Consider the following 27,005-nt stretch of genomic DNA (forward strand, 5'->3'; position numbering starts at 1 on the left):
TGCTTGACAGAGAAACTTGCATGTGAACTTGAGAACAGTTGTTCATGAGGTCTGTCAACCTCTGACAGGTGGTATCCATGCAGACAAGGCTGGATTACTAAACTAGACAAAGCAGACCACTGCCACAGGGCCTGTGCAGAACCTCAAGGTCCATCATGGAAGACCTATCCAACTATTATATAATAGAAAAACTGATGGGTGCTGCAGTATATGACAAATCATGCTTCGGAAAGTTTGCTGGATGACTCGATCTCAAGCCGGTTAATATGTTGAAAAGCTCCAGGGAGGAAGCTACTGAGGTAAACAGGTGGTGTTTTCAGCAATGAAATTAATTAACATTTACTGACAAGTGTTTTTCTCAACAGTTCTGCAGTGTGCATCGCATCACCTCCCAAGTGGTTTCCTTTCATTAGTGAGGCTGTATCACACCCCAACTGAGTAATCAAGAATACTCTCACCATCTATAGACTTCCTGTGAGACAGCCAGTCTTTGTTGGTAAGAGTACCGTGATGTATATATTCAGTGACAGATTAAAAACACACCCAGACGAAGAAGTATTGTGATTTAAGTTAAATTTTTATTCAAGCAAAAAAAAAAAAAAAAAAAGCCATACAGGGCCAAAGAGTAGAATTGCACTTCTTTGAAAAGTATTTTGGCCTCAAATCTGCGGCGCAGACAGGAGAGGATGATGATGGCGACAGTTCCATACATCTGTGATAAAAGGCTGGCATGTAAAATAATTTGACCTTTGAAAACATTACACAATTTATTTCACGGCTACACCCATTTACTATAAAAACGCCTACAGAGCACACATACCTGCTTTTAGTGTTAATGTTCATCTGAATTACTATAGTATCATCCATGCACTATAACTATATGGCCAAATAAGAAATGAGTACTAGCGAGAAACTACGGAAAAAAGGGCGACACAAAGAGTTCTGATTGGATGAAATGCCAGGCACAATTAAATGAATGTACAAAGTAATCCCAAAACGTTTGCCTCGTTATAACTGAGTTCTGTTAATGAGAGGGAAGCGGCAGCAGGGGAAGCAGACACCCCAATATTGGTGTTGCCCAACATCCAACACTGGATTGTTTTGTTTTTTTTAACTACACTCCCATGATGCTCAGCAACAGTGAACCGAGCACCAAGATTAGTTCTACATATAATAATAATGCACAAAAAAAAAAAATCATGTTAGCAACATAATAAAACTAAAATATCACACAGTAGGAGCGTTTTGCATTTGGGATCAGATAAATGCCAGTGTGACTTAACCCAAAAAAAAAAAAAAAAAAAGACATATTAAGTAACTCAAATGCAAGCAGCACAGTATTTGTTAGGTGTGGGCATTCAGAAAGCACAACTCTTCAGCTGGTTGGTGAATATGGTCAATAAGATATGGCTGTAATGTTTGCTGCCCCTCATTAGAGACACTTATTAAGGCATCGATCTTAAACTATATGTTCTTACATCGCTGTGCTTGAATATCTGAGATTAAAACATCTGGCACATGACAGAGAGACCCGACCACAACTCTCCACTTAAACCCAGTGTAGCACTTTTGTTCTTTTGTTTTATATGTCATTTCACTTTCTCTAGCCTTTGTCAGACTTTGAGGTTGTTGGTCTTAGCATATAGGCACTTATCTAGTCTTTATACTGTATATTAAGACCCCGCTCAAACAGCGGTGGACAAGGACAGGTGGTTTCAGGTGGTTCAGCAGCGTGTTACTGGTTGTTGCTTATTTTGTTGTTGAAATTCCTCTTCCTTCAATCCTAAATTTAAGATGTCATATAGACAACTCAGTTAACACGTGCATAAATGAAATAAGGCACTGAACCATACTATTCCCCTGTAACTGTGACTTGCAGAAGAATCTGATTTTTTTTAACGAGGGGAAAATATTGAATATTAAAAAAAATTGGCATTACACAGAAATGTGTGTACGTTTGGAAAGGAGCATCTTTTCTATTGTACGTAAGATTACTGTTACAATCTAGACTAACACAGAACAGCATACTGTCAAAGGCACTTATCTTAGCCCGGCACACAAAAATCAATGGATATTAATACAGTAAAACATAAAAAAAAAAGGTAAATATAAGTTGAGGAGAGTTTACAACAATATTCTTCACTTCTAGTCCTGAGGTTGGAATAAATGTGTGTGTGTGTGTGTGCTCTTTGTCATACAGGCAAAGGTAAAGGTGTTTTTTTTTAGGTTTTAGTAGAGTTTTGAGTTCATTCATATTCTGTAGTCTTTGGCATGTGGGATGGCACTGATAGAAGTTTACAGGTGTCTGGTCTGGTGTAAATCTGGTTTTATGACCATCCTTTACTGAGGCATATGTGCGCACACACACACACACAAACACATACACACACACACACATATACACACACACACACAAAGGGCAATCCAGGACAAGGAATGAAGACCCCCCCTGAAGGAGAAAAATGTTGTGGAGCTCAGTAGCCAGTGATCACGTGGCCTCTTCCTCTGAGACATCTTTTATGCACATTGCTACTCTCCTCGTCTTCATTGTTTCCTCCACTCCTCCTTCCCCTGTTGCTTTTTTTGTTTTTACGATTTACTCCAAACTGTGAATGAAGTAAGAATTTAGTTATTCATTTGTCTTGAATATAATTATGATGAGTAAATGAATGTATTTATTTTAAAAAGCCACTCTATCAACAAGTGAAAGCTCTGAAAAGTAATTTTATATTGAAGATCACAGGCAATATGAACTGCAGGCTCGATACTCACTGACAATGATGATGATAATGATCACTAACACAGCTATCAGGATGGCCCACATCTGCAAGAGGTGACAGTGTTAAACACTTAAACTGGAAGTTGTTGTGTATTCATTAAAAAGAAAAACGTATTAGTAATATCTATCAGTTTCGTTAAAAAAACTTTAATAGTGCAAAAAAAATCTGTGACATTAAACTCTAGTTGCGACTTTGACCTTTGTCAAGACCGATAAAACTCAGACCACTTCCAGCTTAGAGGACTTAGTAGACTTTGAAACTTGAAGCATGGACTTAATTCATTATATTTATTACAATGTGATTTTTGGAACAAACCTTGACGTTCTTCCACCAGTATTTCCTTTTCAGTTTAGCGGCACTGGTCTCAAACTGGGAGGCTCCGGCCTGCAGTGCGTCCGCTCTGTCATCCAGCTCAGACAGCTTTGAATCGCGCTCCAGCACCTTGTCCACATTGACACGCATAATATCCACCACCTACAAAAACACACACACAAGAAAAACACTCTTAGTTGAAGCATGTTAGTTTTTTTTCTCCTTTTTTTTCTTGACCTACAGGATCTAAATGTGGGGTAATCCTGACTAGACATCATGTGAGACCAATCAAACCCTGCCTTAATCACGTCTTTTAGAATTAATAGTAAACAGGGAAAAACATCAACTAATACAGTGTGCACATGGCTGATGACATCATTGGTTTCAGCTCTAAAATGTTACCTAACACTGCCAGGAAGCAGGATGGAGCATGCTTTTAAAAACGTGAAAACAAATAAATAAATAAATGATATTCAAACTTATGCTTAATAACAAGAGTTCACCTGGAATCAGGTAGACATGCTTGTCTGCACACAGTATCACACAATACACATAACCTATATGTTCCACTGATCCACAAACCCAACTTATCGCCCCTCCTCTCAGACAGAGCAGAGCAGAGCAGAGCGGCTGGGTGGAGAGGAGTGTACTGGCCCATGCAGGCCTTACATAACCATGGAGACAGTGATTATATAAACTGCAGGCAGCCAATCGGAGGCGTTTGTATGACACACTAAGGTTAAAGTTCTGGGTAGGAGGGGCCAACCCCAAGGGGGCCAAAACTGAGCGAGGGAAGGAGGGGGCGTACAGTAATAGGGTTAAGAGCGACACCCACGTCGGGAGGAGTGAAACTTGGCCGCCGTTTCTACCTGGTGGCCTTACTGACACCGTTTTCTGATCCTAACTTCTGAAAGCTCACGCCGCATGCTGCGTGCCATGTGAACCGACATGTGGAGGTAGAGCAGCATCAGAGAGCCACCGATTCCACATTGTGGTGATTCATGACACGGCTGCCAAGGGGTTATGTAAGTCTCTGCTTGAGACAGATATCAAGAAACAAGAGAGCGAGTCACAGAGAAAGACGGAGCGTGTTGAGGACTAGACAGAAAAAAAACCAAATCGTTTTCTGGCCGTTGAAATTTCTATTTGTATTTTTTTTTTTTGGTGATTCTTCTGAAGACCAAGCTTTGCATTTACACAGTTTGTCACTGAACATGTGGACAAATACTGTTACTGTGGATTATGCAAATGTAATATTTACTAGTGGAGAGTGGTTCAGGGAGGCTGTGTGGTGTGTTAAATGCCTAGTTTATGGAAACTGAGTGCATTCAGAAAGTATTCAGACCCCTTTAATTTTTCCACCTTTCATGTTGCAGCATGCACGGTAATTGTCTCTTCAAACTACCGCCTGATGTAAAAATCTTTGCAATTATATTAAAAATGAAAAACTGAAATATTACATTGAACATTGGACATGATTGAGAAAAGCACACTTCTGTCTATATCTGAGGAAAAAACCAAAGCATGAGGAGGAAAAAGCTGCCGGCAGAGTTCAGAGACCAGATTGAGAAAGGCCATAAAAATATTCATTTCTGCTGCACTGAAGCTTCCCACGAGCGCAGTGGCCTCCATAATTCTTAAATGGAGGAAGTCTGGAACAAGCAGGACTCTGCCCTGAGGTGGCCGCTCCAGGCCAGGCTGAGTATTAAGAGGAGAACAGGCTCGGTAAGAACGTCATGTCTGATTTCTTCCAGACGTGACACGACTGAGGCCAAACAGTTCAATCTTTCTATCATCAGACCAGAATCTTGTTCCTCACAATCTCAGACTCCTTGAGTGTGTTTTTTTTTTTCTTCTTACAAACGTTCACTGAGAGAGAGGGTTACATCCGGCCACTCTACCATCACCATAAACTGCAAATCAGTGGTGTATGTGCTTAACAACTTTCCAAAAGGCCTGTGCAGTACATGCACAGAAAGGTTCATCTAAATTAAAAGGAAAACTATATGATAGCCTGCTTGATTTATGACACCCTCATAAATGGTGACGTAATTAATTAGTGTCTGCGCAGACTTGCCACAACTTTGTGGGACTCTTGAGTTAGGAAGAAAACTGAATTGATCACTTTTTGAATTTGGAATAAATATAAACATTTCTATTTATCTGAATAAATTCTGCACTTCTGGAACCAAACAGGGAGGTGAGTGCCAATATAAAGCCCTAGGGGGAGGGTTGTGGGTTCGGTGAGATAAATTATGTTTAGTGGTAAGGCTAGACCAAACAGAAATTCCATTCATTTTGATAAATGATAGGAAAAAGAAAAATAAGTACAGAATGAAATGCACTCATGTGGGAAATTTTCTCCATAAATGCTGAACAGAAATCAATAATTGTTGTATTCCTCGTGGTGACACATGTATGAACTGAGATTAAAGAAAAAATGATCAACCATATGTGAAAATAAAAGCCTGAAAGTTTAAATGGACCTCAGAGGCCAGCGGACACATCATCATACCTCATCCACCTGAGCCTGGGTCTGCTGCAAGCGCTTGTTGCCTGACGCTGCGCCAGAGCCTTCTGGACCGGGGGCTGACCTGGTAAAACGATGAAAGAGTGAAAATATTAGCCTCCTGTGAGATTTGAAAAGAAAAAAAATATATTGCATAACATATAACCCAATCTAATCCTAAATTGTTACATTTTTTATAACTTCACTTTGATTTTCAGCAGCCGAGTGGCCAGAGTCGCTGACGTGTTTTTGGTACAACATGAAAACAAACACAATACACCGAGTCTGTGGCACAACACACACAATGCATGACATAATTAGTCTTCCCTTCATAAACATGCTGAATTCAGCTTGGCATTTTTGGTCATGAAATGATTTTGTGAACATTTTGAGTTTTTTTTTTTTTTTTGTAGAAAAAGCCAGGATCTTCCTCAGAGGTACAAGTGCAGCCCACACAACCTTCAATCTGATGGAGCTCTAAGACCAACAGCACTGACACTGTGACAACATGATGACAGCACAAATATATTCAGGCGGTACTCCCTGTACTAATTGAGCACATGTGTCTGTTTCACTTCCTTTAACATATCAGGTCCATGTCTGTCTTGTAGCTGTAGTGTAACAACAACCATAAAACTGATGACTGATATCATCTGAATAGAAGTTAGTTAATCAAGCAAGAAGGGTGGCATGTGATAAGAATGAATAAGAGGCCTATAAATTTGCTGCAAGATAAATGCTTCATATCAATGCCTTATAACATTCAAATAACTGACAATAAGTAACCTTATGTAACATGTCACGAAAAAATGGACTACATTAGACATAATGGCTCTAAACTGCATGCATCGCTGTCTGAGGGTCACAGAGTAGTTACATACTGCCACCCTGTGACGACAGACGGCACTTGCTCTCCAGTGACACCACTCATCTGAAAATGGGAGGATATGTTTACAGCAAACTGTAAGGGATTATTATAACTCAGTACAGTAAAGAGACAAGTGGAGCTTCTTACGGCAAGTACAAGGACCCAACCCAAATCTAACACACAAAAACAAAACAACACAACAACAACACAGCTGCAGATTGGTAACTTCCTCTGCAAGTGAAAGTGTTATTGCACACATCAATGCGTCCACAAAACATGCTCAAAACATCCTTTATGACAAACAATGCTAGAGGCCAAATCATTTTGATTTTCTGATAAACCTATACAAACGATCATAGACATCGAGCCACAACACTTTCATAAATCCTCTTATTTCTTCTTGGACGTCTTAGTTTGAAAAATTACACAACTGAGATGAAACTGTGGTCACGTGACACGTCAGACTCACTGTATCTTTGTTTCCACAACAGACGTCAGTGTGGGTTCTGTTGAATGAGGAAGCTGACTGAGCCATATTTTCATATACTCTCACCAACTCACTTTCCTCAAAAGTCCCAATGAATTTATGAATACGAGTCCTTCCTTCCTGAGCTAAAAAAAGCAAGAAACTTGAGAAAGATGCTGGAGGATATTATTAATGCTTTGGCTTAGTATTAATATCTGAATAATCCTAATGTATACTACTGCTTAAGCCAGAAATAAGTCTTCTTAACCTACTGTTCTCTAACCTACAAGTCACCTGACACTCTGCTGAGGGTCTGAGTGAGAGTGTAAATGCCACAGTCGGCCCGGGTGTATAAACATCTGTCAGCACTGCAGAGGTGACAGTCAACTTTAAATACAACTTAAGTCTTGGTGCGTGATTCAGCAGCTGATTTACATTCCAGTTGCGCAGGTTTAAACTACACAGGAACACTCAATGTAAACTGTAATAGTGCTCACACAACAACACTACTACTAACCTACTTCATATCCTGAAGAAAAAACAATCTGTGACGTAAATGCATCCAAAAAGGAAGGCAAATGTCAAACCCAACAATGGTGAATGGGCGGGCTACATCTAAATGAGCTTAATCCTGTTACACACCCAAGACCCTGTGAAAGCAGTACAATATTTAGAGGCACCATTTTTAGTACTGAATGTCTACCGGAGGTTTATAAGGCAAGATTTAAAATTTTTGATTTTATTAAAAGGCTGCACACAGACAAAAATGAAAGGGCAAGTCCCTTTAATGACTGTAGATGGCACACCTTGCCTTGTCGATACTGGCATGCATTAAATTAAATGCTGCTTGCTATAATTGGCCTTAACTTTTGGTGCCACAGTTAAGTGGCCTTAAGTGAGGCAGTGTGATCAACAATGGAGTTTAGCCGTTTTGTGTCATTTAAAAGACTCTCTCTTTGCTCGCTTAGCTCTCAGTTTCTGACTCTATGGTTCAGTAAACTTTCTGTTCACAAAAGTCAAATCAGTCTAACATAAGCTCGCAGTGGCGATACCTCCTTTTGGATTTCAGTCTTACATCTTAATGTCAGGCTTATCAGCAACTTTCTATCACTATTACCAGATGTAGAAAACAATATAGTTTAATGAATTATGTAATTTTTTAATATGAAGTTATTATGATTGTCAAGAGCATGTGAAAAATATGCTTTACGCTACTTGTACATAAATGCAAATTTCAATTGGGCCTTTTCACAGAAGATATTTTGAGACAGTGTACCAAGTAAAACACAGATATCATTATCAATAACTCAATTCCATTTAAGTCTATGCCTTTGATTATTTTGTAAGATCTAAGACAGACAAAAAAAGGCATCTCAAGAGAAACCTCCAGATGCACAACCATCATGCTTCATGGCAGAGTGGCCAGATGGAAAGCTTCTCCACAGTTTTTTATCTTACGGTGAGCGGTTTGTTTGTTTTTTAATTTTAAATGTGTGATAGTTTCTATTGACCTTTACACAACAGATAGCACGGCTGATTACACTCCATTTAAGCCATGCAAAACGAGCCAGTGTGTACAATGACAGGGCTGTAAAAGCGAATGACACAAATAGACTGCATTATTATCTTCCAAATTACATCTGTGCTCTACCTGGAGTCATGTCAACATGACGTGGAAAAAAAAGGTCTTTTGACTGCCACCTTAGTTCACTCTAATAAAATCATACAAAAATAAGACATATTTAGAATCTATTGAATGAAAATAAAATCTGTGTCTTGACTTTCTGGAGACACACAAGATTTAATTTTTCTCAATCAAATAAGGTTTAGTATTTCTCCAGTGCCTCCTGCTTAAAAATGTGCGGTGGTGTCATGCCTGGTTATATGAGACCAGGAGCCAGCAAACAGGTCCATACTTCATGTATTTCTGACCAAACTGTATTCAAGTATCATAACAGTTAGTTTTTCTATAATATTTTAATGTTTAAATTTCAGGGAACTCTGTAATCAAGCCATTGCACTTGCTCTCAGTCTGATATAGCTTACATTATCCAACCTTTAAAGGGATAGTTCAACATTTTGGCAAATTGGCCCATTGCCATAATTGCTATAGTCATAGCAGTAGGTTCGTTACCTTTAATTGTAGGTGTAAGCTATTTTTAGTACAGCGGAGCGCAGCAGCTGGCTGCTCAGAGCTACGCTATGGAGGCTAAGGGAATTTCTTGGTTTCCCTCATTAAACTCATCAAATACAAAATCCCAAAACTCCACAGCGCTTTTGTAGACAAGTTGTGAGCTGCACAACCACCACGCTATGAGATAATGACGGAACGATACGAAACGGAGCCGTTTTCGAGGTAAATTCATACAAAACCGCTGATGCGCGTTGCGTTCAGGGACAGTTTTTCAGCAAGCAGTCTCCGTATTTACCCTGTATTTACCTCGAAAACGGCTCCGTTTCGTATCGTTCCGTCATTATCTCATAGCGTGGTGGTTGTGCAGGTCACAACTTGTCTACAAAAGCGCTGTGGAGTTTTGGGATGTTGAATTTGATGAGTTTAATGAGGGAAACCAAGAAATTCCCTTAGCCTCCATAGCGTAGCTCTGAGCAGCCAGCTGCTGCGCTCCGCCGTACTGAAAATAGCTTACACCTACAATTAAAGGTAATGAACCTACTGCTATGACTATAGCGATTATGGCAATGGGCCAATTTGCCAAAATGTTGAACTATCCCTTTAATAACCAAACTCTGACTGAATAAATCCAGTCTTCTTGAAGCAAAGTTACAGTAAATGATCAATTTACATGTAGTCACATTTTCCCCATTAGTAGTTTATTAACTGTCTCAACTATTACTTCATCAAAACCAACAGAAAATATATCCATACATGAATCTTTGTATGCTGTAAGTTCTCTACTGCATCATGGGTGTAAGCAGAAAAAAAAACTACTGTCAAGCTTTCAAAATTACATGGTTAAGATCATGTGTCCTGAACTGTGGCTCTGCTGTTAATCACACTCAGTCAACTGGATCAGTCGATTCTGACTAAATTATTCATGTTTTCATGACGCCTTTCTCTTATGGCAGCATTTATTATTGATTAACTCTAAACATCACTCTATTTCAATATGCATATGCTGGGTAACAGATTGGACTGCAGCAAATAACACAATCGTAGTAAAACATTAGCTGCAATGTTGTCATTGCACGGACAGGTTTTCCTGTGTAGGGTGGCAGTGGCTCAAAGGATGAGGGTGGTTAGCGGAAAAATACGAAAACAATGCACCTTTCAAAAGAAATTAGGTTAAAAATCACCCTGTATTTCTATTCTAACATGACCAAACATCGTTGGGCAGGGAAGACTAATGACAAAACATCACTCAGTCGCATTTGTAAAGTCCCACTTTGAATTACTCGATTACTAATTACTAACAAATAGACACGTTAGCATTGAATACATTTCCTGTTCCTAGTAGACCTTTAGGCACTAATTTAACTTCGCGACTACTGTATTGATTTCCGATTATATTTGCAACATTGTCAATTACTAATCGACGGCCGAACAGGAAACCAAAGGACAAGAACGAGCCAACTTCTGCACACACAAAAAGAGACAGAAAAAGTTTGTGTTTTACGAAGTTAGCAAGCTCTTGCTAAAACTAGCTTAGCAACGTCCTAGCACTTGTTGCTGGCTAACACAGCAACGCAGCAAAGTTTTGGGCGTTGCTTTCTTTCCGTGACCCCGTTTCACCAAACCATCCAAAAGACCGGTATAGGGGAGAAAAAGTTGGACCAAGTTTCAACTATTTGATTTGTTAACCAGTCTGGTAGAAACAAAACAAACTTACATTGTGAGATGAAATTTGTTTCAACGGCACCGCAGCTGCTTCTTGCTTGTGTGTGCTAATGCTAAGTGTCAAGCCGTAACTGTTAGTACCGTCGGTTGGTGTGCTGCCTTCACGTACTATCGGCAAAATTGGGATAACTAATCTCGGACAAACGCAGACCTACATCCATGACGCAGACTCGGATAGGATAATAAAATATATGTATAAAATGAATCATTCACTGCGTAAAAGTGCATCATTAATTAGTGTTCACTATATCTAATAAAATGTGCTTAAATTTTTTGCCTTTTATTACTTAGTGCATCCTATCGTCGGGTGTTGAATTGTAAAAGTAAGAGCAAACGAGAGGCACTGAAAGGCATCATTCGACAGGCAGTCTGCAGCCCTTCGCGCATAATAACATTATTAACGCATAACATTAGATTATAACATAAAAAAACAGCACATAATCCAGATCAAGGCGTGATATTAGGCTCTAGGATGACATGGAAGAGTAACATCTCAAATATGTGCATTTTTCAATCTTCATTCATTTATCTGGTCATTTGTCCGGTAGATAGTATGAGGAAAAAACGACCACCAAAACCCGTGATCAGCATGTGACCATGGGAACTAAAACATTACTTTGAATATTTTCTAAGGTAAAAATAGTCTCTCAACACGCATTTCATTACTGCATCTGAAATAAGACCAGAATTCATCATTTGAAGTGGTCAACGTGAATAAAAATCATTTATCTCTTTATTGCCTACATGTGGCCCTCTTTATATTGTGACATATTAATAGAAACTATTCAACAATGATATTCTTTGTGTCAGCAAACATCCAGAGCAAAAAAAAAATGTGAGTTGAGAACTCGAGGCAACAGAACCAAGTAGGAGTTGTGCTATGTTTCTACAACAGTCAGTGACTTCTGTCCAATCAATATGAAGTCAATACCTCGGATTGTTTTGATCAGAAGAAAAATGAACTACAATTGTACCAAGCAGTAACACAACATACAAGTTTGGCAGGTCCAAACTGCAAAAGAGAAGAGTACACATACAGCCCTCAAAAAAAAGTGACCACCCAATAGCTAAATGTTTAGTTAATTGTGTCTCGAAGCCATGAAAGCAACACTTAAGAGGCATGAGGTCACCCAATATGGAGCTAATTAATGGCATGTTGTCTTAAATTCACTTTACACTTCCCCCAGAAAAGAAATTCATGTCTAATCCTAGTGGGTGAATAAAGATGCGCCCCTAGGATACATGCAGGAAACAAATAAACAACAACTTAGAGTAAATGAATGGAAAAACACAACACAGAGGGATCCCAAGAGTCTACACATGTCTGCATATCATTTATTCTGTATACAAAATAAGTACACATCAATATAATGCATCTTTACTGAAATGTTTAGGTAAAGCTTGCTTTTAAGTCTGCATGTCAAATATATATTTTATGTAATATATGACGCAGTTAACCAACTTTTTGAGCACCAACTTCTGGAAAAGAAATTAATTTGTCTATTTTAAATATATATGTCAAAGATTCTCAATTCTAATTTTACTTTTTTTTCTCTACTTAAAACAGTAATAACTAGTGGAAATGCATGATGATCCTCTTTAGCTACTCAAACGTCTTAGATTTTAACTTAAGGATAGTATGTATGCAAATTAACCATTGCAACAAATCACTCTCTAATGTTTATAAATGCTTCAGTTACTGATCATCTCTCTGATTATATTTGATATATATTTTCAAATGTATTTTTTAACTCCTAAGCATTCAGACAAAGTTGTCCTAATGGTTGGGGGAAAACTTTACTCAACAACAACATTGTCATCTTGGCTACATCCCAGATCCTTCATTCACTGTTTCACTTCCAGGAGGGTTCTGTTACAAGACAACAGAGGGTTTAGGCAGAGTTATATTGGCTTTATTGATACCACTTTCATTTAACTAAAAACAACACAACTAATGTTTACATTAAGCACAAAAGTAAAACTTACATGGTTTAGCTCCTTCTGAGCAGCGCCTCCATTAAACAGCAGGTTCGGACTGTCCTCCTGTAAATGGGTTGATTCATTTATTCCAAACATAGCCCAAAATACATTACAACACACTCTATTTTCCAATAGTGTCCATAAGATTTGCTTGTCAGAATAATCCTAGTCAGTGACATTCCACATCTTTGCTGGCTTTTTAATGCTGGTCACCTGATATTTGCTGCAGGTGCACTAAGAGACAAAGTAGATGTTAATGGCCTGCCTTCACTGTGTCCTCAGACTGCAAGCCTGTATATAGCAACACAGTAATGGTGAGCGCCTGAGTGACTTGCTCGATAGAGTTACACTTCATACCTGGTGAACAAAGAAGTGATTCTCAAGTCTAAGACCAGCTTCTGGACATGGCTGTTATTCATGATGCATAGTTTCAGGTGGATCGTATCTCCCCCCTGTGCAGGGACCTGACTGTCCTAAATCGACTGACTGTCCTTTAATAAAACTTAGTTGCTATTTACTTTTATTTTTGAAAAATGAGAAGTTGAAGAAATGATGTGAAGCTTGGAAGAGTTTGAATCCGTACAAAAGAATTTGTGTATTTCTTCAGCAAAAAACAAAAGCAACAACAAAACATTCAGCAGATGTGAAGGAAAGTCCAAGTGACAGAGAACTTACATATGCCATATCCATCTCTAGCAGCTCTGCAGACTCGCTGGCCTCTGTGCTGCAGCCTCCAGGATAACACTCTGATGCACGCTTCTCTCGGATTTTCTGCAGGAAGTCAGACGCTGTTGATTTCCTCAGGAGTGCTATTACGCAAACGGTTGACACAGATGTATTCATATCTCAAATAAGAGCTGAGTATAGTAGTTGCATTATGTCATGAGACAGGAGCAGTTCCTGAGAAAAAAAAACAAAACAAACATCTCACCTCCCTCACAGACGTAGGTGATCATGAGCATCACAGTCAGCAGTGTCGCAGCCATGTCCTCGTGCTCTCTCAGGCTCTTCCACCTCTCGATTGTTGTGCCCCCCTGTCAGCTCCCAGCACTTTGTGTTTGTCACCTGAGAAAGGGGCCTCGGATAGATATGGGGAGGGAAGGAATGTGTTGTTGGGTGAAGAACACAGTGTCCTCAGTGGCATAGACATCATTTGTATGTATATTTGTGTTTGGGGAATACATTGTCCTGCAAGTTCCTTTTTGGTTTGCAAATGTTATAACGTATGTATGAACTTTGTATTTGTTGCAAAGAGGAACTCTTATTGCAGTGTCATTGGTGTGGCTCTCTGCAGGATATCTAAATGACAGTGCTCTTCCCTTTGCCACTTTTTGACTTGAAACAGAAACAGATTTTTTTTAATCATAGATGATTATAATGTTGTAAGTATTATTTGTGTCTGAGGAGCGTCTTATTGTTAAACCACGGTCAGTAGAGCAGCAGAGCAATGGGGACAATCTGCAAATGCCTTGATGCTTGATGATGCTGCCACCTAGAGGATGCGCTTTAACTCCAATACACTGTGACTGCCTGTGGGCCCACTGCTTCAGAATGGAAATTCTTGTAAAGTTATCTACACAAATAGCTATATCTCACACAACACATGACTTGTTATGCAACCACAATTCATATGAGTCCAATGATAATCACTCACTCAATGAAAGATAAGTTGACAGGTCCTAAGAAACAACAATGTTGAGCTTATAGTGTCACTAACACAAACAATAAAAAAGTGCCAAGAAATACCACAATAAAGCCACAAAACCACTAAGGATGCATAAAAATCTTAAACATAATTAAAATATTATAATGGTATTCAGAACAGCTAAAACAGGAACATCTGGGAGTAAAGTGTGATGTAATTAAAGATTTAAACTGCCCTCAGGAAGAAAGTGGAATACGTTTTAGAATAAAAAGAGAGTAAATGGTACATAGTAATTTATGGCAGCAACTTATAACAGTAATTGTTTTAAGGCCCTGAACTTAGAAATGTTCTCAGTAGCATTTAACTGACCCTGCAGCGGTTTTCAGTCCTGCAAAGGCCTGTGGTGTGTGTTTATCCGCACTGATTTACCAGCTATTAAACAAAACCAGAGGTACTTTTCCGATGAGGTCCTGTTTTTTTTTTTTCTGTCTTTCTTTCCTTTTTTACTCTGCCAGCTGTTAGACTATTCACTTGGTGACGGAGAAGCATTACTTTCTTATTATATCCAGATATGGTGACATTCCACTAAGTTATAGTTATGTAATGTTATGTAAGCATTCTTTTGCAGTAATGATGTTTGAAAGGCGAGGAGACAAACCCAGAATCTGATGATCTGTGGGCAGGACACAGCGTTTCCAAAGTGAGAATAAGACGTAGGCCAATTATCAGCAAACTAGTTTGAAAGTTAGTCAGAAAGTTCTCACATACTGTACCTTTCATTATTGAAACACTTCCCAAAATAAAGCAAGAGGTAGCCTATCCAAAGAGCCCATGCAAATTATTGACTCATATTAATGTGTGTTTGATGAATTATGCATCCATGGTCATAGCCTCTTTCTCTTTTCTTGGTCTACTTATTGTGATGTGGGCGTCACAGACACCTGAATGATTTTCAAACCGTGGCAGCGATAAGCACATAGGATAAGCATCACAATTGGCTCTCACATTATTGACCGACAGGTGGCGCCACAGTCTAAGGTAACAACCTGTTTTTTTACAGTCTATGAACCAAACCAAAACACGTGTTCCCCGGATTCATTTCACCCAGAGCGATTGATATAGCTCTGATTTCACCTTTATTCAGGTAATCAGCGTAACACGTAGATTCTTCGTAGACTCCTCCTGACATAGCCTACCCTGTATTATGCCGACATTAGATCCCGATCACAAACAGGTGGGTTTTTTTTTCTGCTGATATTTTGCCTAAAACACTGGTTGTATAACAAACGACTAAAAGATTTAAATCATACACGCGATCTCTCCACATTCAAGTTACATCATATTTCAATGTAGGCTACGAAAAAAAAAAATTTCGAGCTAGCCAGGAGTCGAACCTAGAATCTTCTGATCCGTAGTCAGACGCGTTATCCATTGCGCCACTAGCCCTATGAAGTACTGAGCATATACAGTATCAGTTATATAGATTCATATATAGACTTTGGGCCGACGGACTTACTGGATGGTAACGTTTAGGCAACAGATTTGGTAAAACCTTCTTAGATCAATGTGAATGTGTACTATAGTTATTAGTGTAACATGAAATTCATGCTCTCAGCCTCACTTGTAGCCTACTCTGTGTCTCATCGGTTTTTACAGCGATGGCCAGCGTTTCACCAGCGGGACCAGCAGTCAGAAAACAACCCAACAAAAAAAGAGTACGTTAGTGAAACAGGCGACGTTTTGCCTCGCGTGATATTACCAAAGACGATAAGGACTTTGATATTACACATACGACACGCATGTTGCGCTTTAGACTTCAATTTCGCTGAGGATGAGTGTTTAAAAGTCGAGCCAGCCTGGAGTCGAACCTAGAATCTTCTGATCCGTACTCAGACGAGACCCACGAAAAACTAATTTTGGTAGTGATACGAGCGCTGATTGGCTACATGGTTCAATTCTTGGTAGATTTGTGGTAGCATACGAAAACGTGATTGGCTGTCACTACCAAGATTTACCTCGACCTACAGGTGGCAGCGGCCCCACTGGCCCAATACGAGCGCTGATTGGCTGTCACTACCAAGATTTACCTCGACCTACAGGCGGCAGCGGCCCATGAGAGGTGATGCAAACATTAAAAAAAAAAAAAATTCCCCTGTGGTTCACCTCTCAGGACTGACCAATCAGGTTCTTACACAACAAAAGATAGTTCCTAGTACACAGAATCACTCCTCATCTATGTAGGCTATCTGTCTATGATAACAGCATTTCCTCAGACCTATGTGAAGATGGCATCATCCACTGAACAGATAGTGAACTTATATTTCAGAATATTGTCCCTGGGTTTTAACTCTTGGGATCTTGCGCTGAGAGTTCTGGTTAGGGAGTTAAGGAAACACATGCAAGACATTAAATTAAATTTCTACAATATGCTGCAAAACCTAAACACAAAATAAGTGTTTCAGGGGACACCATAAAAGATGTTCAAATACATCTTGACTTTAGCAGTGATGAAGAGAGCTACCTCTCATTGATTCACCTCAGTCTCTTGCCAGGTCCATTATTTGTTTGTATCCACACACAGAAACACTTCTGATGTGTTGGGAGTTTTTTGTGTACATGACTTGTCAGATTGTTTTCTGAATTTGTTGCAATGTTTTCTATGTGGTGCATTGACCCCTGAAGCTTAATTGTTATGGGCCTAAGATGTAGGATATATAAATGCTTGCGTGCTACAGTTTTTACTGAGACTGTCTTGTTTGTACAGTACACTAAACTACAAAGGCTTCCTTTATACTTGTACAGGACTTACATTTTAAAAGTCGAGCCAGCCAGGAGTCGAACCTAGAATCTTCTGATCCGTAGTCAGACGCGTTATCCATTGCGCCACTGGCCCTCCGACATGTGGATAATTGCGACACAATTTCCCCGAGTTTTGACTCTCAGGCATGGTTGGTTTCAGGTTGTGTCTTATAAAAAAAAAAAAAAAATTGACCAAATACTAAACTAAAACGATTATTGATACAATAAAAAAGGCGAAATTTGGCAGGAGTCTAGATATTCAACATGGTATGGGAGTAAATTGCCGGTAGCCCACCTTACAGGGGCTACATCCCTGCCACCTGTAGGTCGAGCTCAATCTTTTGTCTTATCGACTCCTGCCAGAAGCTAAGTGCACATGCACAGAATAGACCCCTCTGCCCACCAAGAATAAAGAGGACATTCACCGATCTTCACCTGCTGCTTTTGAGGTATGAAAGAAGCTTTTTTTTTTTTTTCATGAGCTGTATTTTTTGTCATACTTTCCTGACCTTTTGTATGAATTAATCCAAACCTACCTAGGTGGTTTGAATCGAAGTTTTGTTGACTATCAAATGACATGGTTTATGTGTCATTGTGTCTAGCTAGTAAGTTACATGCAGGTTACATGATGTTTTGTTGATAGGGTGGTAGGGACGGTTGCAACTGCCATTTGAATATGGAAGCAAATTATGTATAAAATTGAAAATTTTAAGCTTAAAAAAGGCACAATTTATCTATTTTATTCCTCATGATGAGAACAGCCAATTATATTAAACCACGAGAGACTAAACAAAATAGGCCTAATTCCCCAAATAACTTATAATGAAAAAACTATAGCCTAGTTGTATCTTGCTCTATGGGACAAAAGTAGCCACATATATTTTCCTATGAAAAGTGGAAAAAAGTTAGTTTATTTGATGTCATAGAGTGAATAAATCATCCAAAAGTAGAGTAACGTTAGCCTACATTAATAGTTTTTTGTATTGCAAGTTGCATTCTTCTTGTCTCACACTAAGTTATTGGGTTTTAACACCAGTAACTTCTGCACATTGACTCAAGGCCTATGTTCTACGCAAAAAAAAAAACTCCAACTGTTCTCTGATAACTATTACTAAATAACTAAATAATACTATAGTATTATTGTAAGACAATGCATATTTTAGGAATACTATGTATATTGAGACAAAAGCAAAGTTAATCAGTGAAATTTAATTAGTTTTTAATATGTTACAACTGTCCCTGATCTGTGTTGCAACTGTCGTCTGAATTCTTCCATTCAAATGAATATTGTGATTGATATGTCATGTGTATCCATCTTTAAATGGCATGGCTAATTAGCAGACACAAAGTTTGGTGAGCCTAGTCCGAATAGTCTGAGTAACCTTTCCACACCACACTTAAGCTTGTCCACAGGAATCACATTTATTTTTCAGCACAGAAAAATAATTAATTAATTCAGACATGGAATACAAAACTAATTATACACACTCATTCAACCTTTATTTAATCAGGAAAAAAAATAAATAAATAATACAATACCACATCTACTGTGGGAAACAGTAACTCGACAAACAATGACGAGAAAGACACAGAACTAAACAAATGAACAGAGAATTCTACTAGGTGGATGAGGGAAGGAGGGCCGTCAGAGGGTTGTGCCAAAGAAATAAAATAAATAGAACAAAACTGGGCCTGACTACCTCTAACTGTGTGAGGGAAAGAAAAGAACACAAGGCCTGACTAACAAAATGGCTGCTGAAAAACCATACACAAGTGGCACCAACCCATAACCTAGTGACTCTAACATAAAAGAACTACGTGAGTGAGGTTTGTATAGGGTACCCCGGTCTTACCTCGGCCAACCTCCCTTTACCACAAACCCTCTTTAACAAAACTAGAGCCTTTAGATCACCAGCTACCAGCTCAGGCTTTAATTTCCACTTAGATCTAGGGAAAGAGAAAACAAAAAAAGAGAGAGAGAGAACCCCACCAGACCCTGCTCCCGCTGAAAGAGTGGGACATAACACCACATAATAATAGCATAACAAAATAACACAAAAGCAACACAATATTTTTTTGTGTTTGTGTTTGTATGTTGTTTGTATTAAGGGTGTGATTTGCCGGGGGAAAGGGGGTGGCATTCACGTTTCCATATGCTACCACAAATCCAGAAAGTGCACTAGTGCTATTGATGTGTTTGTGTTTTCTTGTTTTATTTAAATTGTGTACATTTTTGTACCTTCTGTTTTTATCTATTTATGCGCCGTTCATGGGTTGAAGCTAATGTTGTCATGCTTTGTATGATGACAATAAAAGGAATCTATCTATCTATCTATAAAATCTACCAAGATTTGAATGATGTGGCCAATCAGCGTTTGTATTGCTACCAAGAGACTGTTCATCTCATCTTTAACAACTGTGTCATTGATTTACTTTTGTTTATATTTTCATTTTTTAATTTAAATGGAGCCTTGCGTCAGGAAATGGGCTGATGGCAGTCATGGTTAGGAAGATACTTAAACCCAAACCTTGTAAGCAAACATTTATTGTATAACACATTTTTTTTAATGTTAAGTATGTGTTCAATACTCATAATGTTAATGTTTGTCCTGCTTTCTGTTTTGTTTTTAGCTTTGACCCAGGGACGCATACGGCCTTCACCCCCCCTCGCCCACCCCACTGTGTCCACTGAGCTGGATTGACAGCACACTGCTGGGCCGTGCTGGCAGTGGCAACTCGGTTTGAAGGAGGGACATTTGATACGTATGTTTATACTTATAACACAGAACACGATATTAATTAGTGCAAAATTTGCTGGTCTGTGAACGGTAATGTTGATTTTGTTTTTTTTATTTACTTTTCAGGTTTGATTTAAATGGATAATAAAGTAAAGATAAGTGAAGTTAAGTGAATTTGCATTTGTTTATTTCTTTCTTTTTGTTTTTTCCAGCACAACGAGTTTGTCTTCTAGCTGGCTGGATAAACATCTTCCCTGAAGTGGACCAGAGTTGGATATCCAAGGCTCTGTTTAGGTGGACAGCACAGGGGCATCCTGAGCTGGATCTTAGCTGTCACGGTCTGTGTCTTTCGTTCCCTTTTTATTCTGAAGTTCAGTGTCCTGTCTTCCTGTGTGCTCCCTGCTGTGATTAGCCTACCTCACGTGTCTCACCTGTGTCTGACTGCACCACCTGCGTCTTGTTTCCTTAAAGCAGAACTATGCAGGATTTGGGCTGTAATTATTGTGGCTCAGAGTCACTGTGATGGTTGAGTGACCTGTTATGAAGTGAATGGGGTCTAGGCCAATGCGCTCACCCCCCCCACTGGCTGAAAACCGCACTTGCAAGATCAGTCGTCCGTCTCGGTGTTACAAATCTCGTCAATGGATAGAAGTATCGCGAGAAACTGCCTTACGGCAGTACGAGATAAGAACGCAGATGACGTCATGCATGTCACGAATCGTGATTGGTTTGAGTTCGGAAAGTCGGAGGAAACCATGGAAACATGAAATGTTTACTGATGAAGTTCAGCTTGTGGCTAACAGGGAGCTAATGCTAACACAGATAGGCTACACACACCATGGGTCTTTTATAAGATAATGTAATACATCATGACACACACACACACACCTTCGCGTTTTGGAACCTTTATTCCTGTGTGTGTATGTCTGTGTCTTTGTGCCTGTGTGTGGCTGTATTAGCGTTAGCGCCGTGTTAGCGTTAGCTCCGTGTTAGCATTAGCTCCGTGTTAGCGTTAGCTCGGTGTTAGCAGGGCTTAGCAAACAGCAGTAAACACAAGCACGTGTAGGGGGGGTGGAGGAGGTGGCGGCGGCGAGTTTTTTTTTTTTTTACGACAGTGACATGTGCCTACCAGAACTGTGGGGGAGCTCCGGAGAGGGAAAAAAAGAGAAACCAACGAAGGAGCGAGCTATTTCCGGCCCACCTGCATAGTTCTGCTTTAAAGCGGAACTATGCAGGATTTGGGCTGTAATTATTGTGGCTCAGAGTCACTGTGATGGTTGAGTGACCTGTTATGAAGTGAATGGGGTCTAGGCCAATGCGCTCACCCCCCCCACTGGCTGAAAACCGCACTTGCAAGATCAGTCGTCCGTCTCGGTGTTACAAATCTCGTCAATGGATAGAAGTATCGCGAGAAACTGCCTTACGGCAGTACGAGATAAGAACGCACATGACGTCATGCATGTCACGAATCGTGATTGGTTTGAGTTCGGAAAGTCGGAGGAAACCATGGAAACATGAAATGTTTACTGATGAAGTTCAGCTTGTGGCTAACGGGGAGCTAATGCTAACACAGATACACACACCATGGGTCTTTATAAGATAATGTAATACATCATGACACACACACACACACCTTTGCGTTTTGGAACCTTTATTCCTGTGTGTGTATGTCTGTGTCTTTGTGTCTTTGTGCCTGTGTGTGGCTGTATTAGCGTTAGCTCCGTGTTAGCGTTAGCTCCGTGTTAGCATAGCGTTAGCGTTAGCTCGGTGTTAGCAGGGCTTAGCAAACAGCAGTAAACACAAGCACGTGTAGGGGGGGTGGAGGAGGTGGCGGCGGCGAGTTTTTTTTTTTTTTACGACAGTGACATGTGCCTCCCAGAACTGTGGGGAAGCTCCGGAGAGGGAAAAAAAGAGAAACCAACGAAGGAGCGAGCTATTTCCGGCCGACTTGCATTGTTCTGCTTTAAGCCAGGGACACACCGAGCCGACCGTCGGACGTCTGGCCTCGTCGGACGGCGTCGGCAGCTCGTCTGTTTGGTGTGTTCCTCTCCGTCGGGGAGCCTCGGGTCTTGTCGGGTCTCGTCGGGGCCGATTGAACATGCTCAGTCGGGACTCGTCGGCCGTCGGGAGAGTAGACTCGTCGGGTACTCTGATTGGCTGTGTGCTAGCTATGGCGATTCTGATTGGCGGTGCCCTAAGCGAATCAGCGCGGTGTGTGGGAGGGACGGAAGTGACCACAGTAAACAAACGATGTCCTAGCCTGTGCTACAGTAAAAATGGTATACACAATAAAAAGAGGAGTAAAGCAATATATTAAGCGGCAATATATATATATTTAAACATCAAAGATGTTCAATCAAACCCACATAGTTTGAAACAACGTTCAAAACACACACAGCTCACAACTAAGCATATAAAGCCCGCTAGCTTAATGCTAACGTGTAATGTAAAACACCATAGACGGGCTAACAGAAATTAGCATCGGCTATCGCCAATTCGCGGCAACCGAGCCACAGCAGTAAGCTGCTAAAAACTGTTTTAATTTCGGCTTTAGCGCTGTTAAAACGTGGCTGGTTAAATTGTTTTGGGGAGATAAATGTTGGTCTCATTGATGAAATTAACTGTGGCAGTGGCATTAGTTTGTTTGAATGAACAGTGAGCAGAGCTGCCCCTGGTCTGTATTGGTCTGTATTTCTATGGGGGAGCCCTCGCCACTCAGTCGCTCTGGTCGGCAGTCGGGGCAGTGTGTTTCACTTTTTCCTTTCTCCCGACGAGAGGCGACAGACTCGTCGGCCAAAGCCGTCAGCGTCGGGAAGCGTCGGGAAGCGTCGTGGCGGTGTGTTCCTGGCTTTAACCTCAGTGTTCTCCCTTTGTCTTTGTGAAATTGTCTGTTGTCCATGTGCAGCATTTTGTCCTTCGTGAGCTTTGTTCTTGTGTTCCTCCCCTCGTGTTTCTACCTGTGAGTTCCTATGTTCCCAGTCTCTTATTTTGTACTTTGTGAATTTCTGTTGTACTTTGCGTTAGTGGCTTGTTGACCCTTTTTGGTTGGTACTTTGTTATTTTCTGTTGTACGTTGCAGACTTTTTGTTTACTTTTTAACTTTGGTGGTATCCTCCACAGGTGCCACTGAAGACCAATAATTCTCCTCCATTGGACAATTACTTTGGTCATCCTCTGCTGATCTGGATGCCACGAGAGTTGTGGCAGGTGAAACTGATGTGTCCGCATTCAGGCTGTGATAAAGTACTTCTGTCCTCAGCTGGCCTGCATCAGAAGGTCAGGCAGGTGGTGACTGTGGGGAAGATGTACTTTGTTGCATCCAAGTACCTGGCCTGCCAAAGATGCAAGCGCAAGGTCATCAGCTGGAGCCATGCCATCGCCTCACAGCTTGACATTGCCCACAGAGTGCACTTCCCCTGCATCCTGACGTCAAAACTTGCTTGTGACATCGAGGTAGCAAGTTTGATGCGTCAGCGTGGGCTGGGTAACAGCAGAAGCCAGATACAAAAGAAGCTGCAGGAGCGTCACACTGAGGTCTGGTTGCACAAGACAGTCCAGTACCTCACAGACTGCCAGGGGATGGACAGTGCAGCCAGATCGGGCCTCATCCTGCCTGTAAGATTTGAACCTGTACCTGCCATGCCTGTTGTCCCCCAAGCACCGGTGGCTGATGCAGGTGTACGCCCAGGATGTCCTGCAAAGGCTGGAGGAGATCAAGGCCAGCATCACATCGCAGTACGGCCGGATCTTGAAGATGGATTCAACAAAGAAGGTGGCCCGAAAGCTTGCAGGACACAGCTATTGCACCGCTACCTGGGAAACCGATGTTCACAGCCAGTGAAGGTTTTGGTCTTGGGCCGATGATCGAAGGTCTCATCATGAGATACAGAGTGGCTGGGGTGGCTCCTCCTGAGATGTCGACCGAGACTGCTGTAGAAACACTCTTCTGAGGAGGATGTTTGAAGAGTGGGGGCAGATGAACATCCGGTTGGACATCTGGCACTTCATGCGGAGGTTTGCTGCACCAACTCTACGCCACCTTTATGAGTCGCCTCAGCCACTGTATTTTCATGTGGGACCTGGATGACATGACGGCTCTGAAGGAGGCCAAGCGTGCAGAGCTAGAAGCTGACCGGAAACATCCTTCTGAGGCTGATGTGACACGCTCCATCAGCCGAAGCAAACTCGCTCTGCATTGCAGGAGACCCAGGCTCTGATCCAGACCTTTGACGGGGATACTGGCTCTAACACGCTGGAGGTGCCTCTAATCGACTCGGCCCGGATGAGAGACATCCTGAAATCCCAGCGGAAGCATGTGGCCTGCATCCAGGATCCTCCAGGTGTGTAGCTGTACACGCAGACGGGAACTCTAATGAAGGTCTGCCAACATACTGCTGTACAAGAGGGTCGACGTCACTGGAGTCATTCCACTTGCACATGAACAGATTCATCCCAGGTAAATATGCAAATCCTTTCTCCTCTGACTTCATTAAAATGTTAAACTATGTTTAGATTAAATTACAATTTAGTTAATTGATAATTTAGAAATTGAATTAACTGTAAGAAAAACTGTTCATGTCACACCTTATCGTTTGCTAGTTCATTTGTAGTTATTTGTTATTTGTAGTTGACCCAGATCTTGAGTTACGTTGTAAATTTGATTTGGCTGGTTTTGGGGTTAAATAAAAACCCATTGTTGCTTTGAAACTGCTCCTGTGTTCTGTGCCCCTGACATATTTTAAAGGAAATGTTTGCGTGACCTCCCTTTTTTGTTTGTTTTTACATTTCAATTTACTTTACAGGTACCCTGGCAAGTGACATTTTCTTCCAGACGTATCTTTTGGATGGACTTGCAAGGTGGAACGATGACCAGGCTGCTGCAGCAACTATTGATGTGCAATAGCCGCATTCATACAATCATCTTCTCCGCCATGCTGTCAGTATGCTTGCAGAGGAGGTTTTGGACTGGGCGAGAAGATCATCCCTTACATTGGGCCAAGAAAATACACTGGTAGATGACTATTATATTTGTTGTTTTTTGTGACAATAACATTAAAGTTTACCAAAAAATTTACCACCAACTTATTATATAATGTCCTGGTATATTATCTAATTGTTTGTCATGTGACGATCCGGGGTTGTCTGTGCTCTATGCGTTTCCCTTCTCCCCTGCAGTGGCTGTAATTCTGAGGCGGAGCCCGGGAATCGGGAACACCTGCCGCTGTGGTTCCTGGTGCCTACAAATGATGGCTGGCCAGTCTGCTCGCGTTCTCTCTCCCTGCCACCAGCTGGAAGCTCGGCCCGAGCCACCATTGTTTTCTTTTGTTTTGTGCGCTGGTTATGGTTCTGTTCGCATGTATTCCTTACGTTGTAAATAAATTTCACACTTATTATTGATCATCTGTCCTCTGTTTGGTTGTTTTGTTGTGGTCACTGAGCCGGGCCATAACAAGGTTTTTATATTTTAAAAGGTAAGCTTATGGGCAGTGGAATACCTTTATCAGCAAACTGGTAAAGTCCTGCAGGACTACAAGTTGGCTACTGAAGAGCCAGAGACCACGGATGTTCATATAGAGGGGGATGAAGGTTATGTTGAACATGAGGAGTTTCAGGACATCACTGTCCCCATCTTTGGCACAGAAAGACCACCTGCTGCGTCTTCACAAGCATCGTTGTCTGCAGGGTCTGTGGTCCCATCATCTCCAACTCCTCCTGCAACCTGCACCATGGCATCACCGTCTGTGGTCCTGCCAGCACCATCACCATCACCTTCTGTCATGTAATGAAAACTGATTACTGCTGGAATGCAAAACTGATATGAAATAAAACTGATATGAAGCATGCTAATGTACGCACCGTTGTGTCACTGTTGCAGCATTCACTTCTGGGAGCTGGATAGTGGTCTCACTCATCATCAGCTTGGCATTGGTGATGATGCACTCTCGGATGTGCTTGTAAACACGTTGTCAGGGTGGGGGGGGGGGGTGGACCCAAATGCAGACAACTCGGTAAAGTTCCACCAAAGATATTTATGAAAAAAGGTTTAAAAAAAAAGGTCTTCAAAATCCAACAGAAAAGAACAAAGTATCAAAGGGCCTAAGTCCCAGACAGGGAAAAAGAGGAATACAAAGTACAACAGAAAATAACAAAGTTCAAAACAAGAGACTGGAAACATAAAAACTCATGGGGAGACACACTGTGAAGCATGACTTCCTCATAACACACACACGCATTTGGGTAGAGAGCACAGAGCCTTATGAAGACGGCCGCCACCACTCTGTTGCAATCAATCCACTGTGCAGGAATTTGAGCCCCAATGAAACACCTGCAAATTACAACAGAATACATATCAATAATATATATACACTCTTATGTGGTATTTTTGTTCAAGTTTTCCTTTTTTGTTTGTTTGTTCTGTTTTTCTTGTTTTGTCTTCTTTTATTTGTCGTCTACACATTGATTTTTAATATCCGTGCATAGTTATGGTGTCTTGTTTTTTTTTAATGAATGTTCCCTTTTGTTTAAATTACTATTGTGTTTCATGTAATGTAAGTTTTGGACCCCGGGAAGATAAGCTGGTTGTCAAGATGTCAGCAAATGGGGATCTTTTAATAAACGTAACTATACTAATAAAGATAGAGATGCTATTTCAGCCAGTGTCAGTTTTCAGTTTAGTTTTAATTTAACACACCTTTTGGTGCTCTCCACACCTGGTGCCACTTAGTGGCCCTTGAATCGTCCGTGTTTTAGGATGGCTTGGTGACGTGGTGGGTAAACAGTCTTCTTATGACATACTCCCCCAATGCAGGGTGATGATCCTGGTGCACTCCTCTCCGCTCAGTCTCTGAGGTCAACCAAAAACTCTGCCAAGTCCTGCACTGCTCCATACGCCTCAATATTGTCAGGTTCAACAGAATCCTAAAATGAAAGATAGTTTTAACCCTGATTTTGTTTGCAAACATGTAAATATTCATTTAATAAAGAACCTGGCCCTTACATCATGTGAAATGGACTCTTCAGATGTTGGAGGATCCATTTCTGCTGATAACTGG

The 27,005-nt window shown here is 40.8% G+C and overlaps 1 protein-coding gene, 1 long non-coding RNA gene, 2 other non-coding genes and 2 pseudogenes across 4 annotated transcripts; 2 read left to right on the forward strand and 4 right to left on the reverse strand.

Annotated features, from left to right (window-relative positions):
- Nucleotides 1-1,566: 1,566 nt before the first annotated feature.
- Nucleotides 1,567-10,912, reverse strand: vamp3 (vesicle-associated membrane protein 3 (cellubrevin)). The gene is made up of 5 exons (XM_085775863.1): nt 10,784-10,912; nt 5,608-5,686; nt 3,096-3,254; nt 2,773-2,824; nt 1,567-2,606 (listed from the first exon to the last, which is right to left on the reverse strand). Coding segments are annotated over exons 1-5 (309 nt in total). The 5' UTR covers nt 10,786-10,912; the 3' UTR covers nt 1,567-2,589.
- Nucleotides 10,913-12,110: 1,198 nt separating this feature from the next.
- On the reverse strand, nt 12,111-17,284 carry LOC146986960 (uncharacterized). The gene is made up of 5 exons (XR_015035908.1): nt 17,226-17,284; nt 13,703-13,836; nt 13,447-13,580; nt 12,778-12,834; nt 12,111-12,661 (listed from the first exon to the last, which is right to left on the reverse strand). It is a non-coding gene; the product is annotated as an uncharacterized LOC146986960 (long non-coding RNA).
- trnar-acg (transfer RNA arginine (anticodon ACG)) lies at nt 15,790-15,862 on the reverse strand. The gene has a single exon. It is a non-coding gene; the product is annotated as a tRNA-Arg (tRNA).
- trnar-acg (transfer RNA arginine (anticodon ACG)) lies at nt 17,237-17,309 on the reverse strand. Its single transcript has one exon. It is a non-coding gene; the product is annotated as a tRNA-Arg (tRNA).
- Nucleotides 17,310-23,056: 5,747 nt separating this feature from the next.
- Nucleotides 23,057-24,127, forward strand: LOC146986963 (uncharacterized; annotated as a pseudogene).
- Nucleotides 24,128-24,235: 108 nt separating this feature from the next.
- On the forward strand, nt 24,236-25,774 carry LOC146986964 (uncharacterized; annotated as a pseudogene).
- Nucleotides 25,775-27,005: the final 1,231 nt, after the last annotated feature.

This window comes from Trachurus japonicus, chromosome 5 (assembly GCF_045865225.1).
Source record: "Trachurus japonicus isolate A0001 chromosome 5, Traja_1.0".
Lineage (NCBI taxonomy): Eukaryota > Metazoa > Chordata > Actinopteri > Carangiformes > Carangidae > Trachurus > Trachurus japonicus.

Bases quoted from the DNA above. Each gene is read 5' to 3' on its own strand.
- vamp3 (XM_085775863.1), bottom strand. The intron at 3,255-5,607 runs GTATGATGATGT...GTGTTTTTGTAG, and splicing joins CCCAGGCTCAGGTGGATGAG to GTGGTGGATATTATGCGTGT. The intron at 2,825-3,095 runs GTTTGTTCCAAA...CACCTCTTGCAG, and splicing joins ACTGGTGGAAGAACGTCAAG to ATGTGGGCCATCCTGATAGC.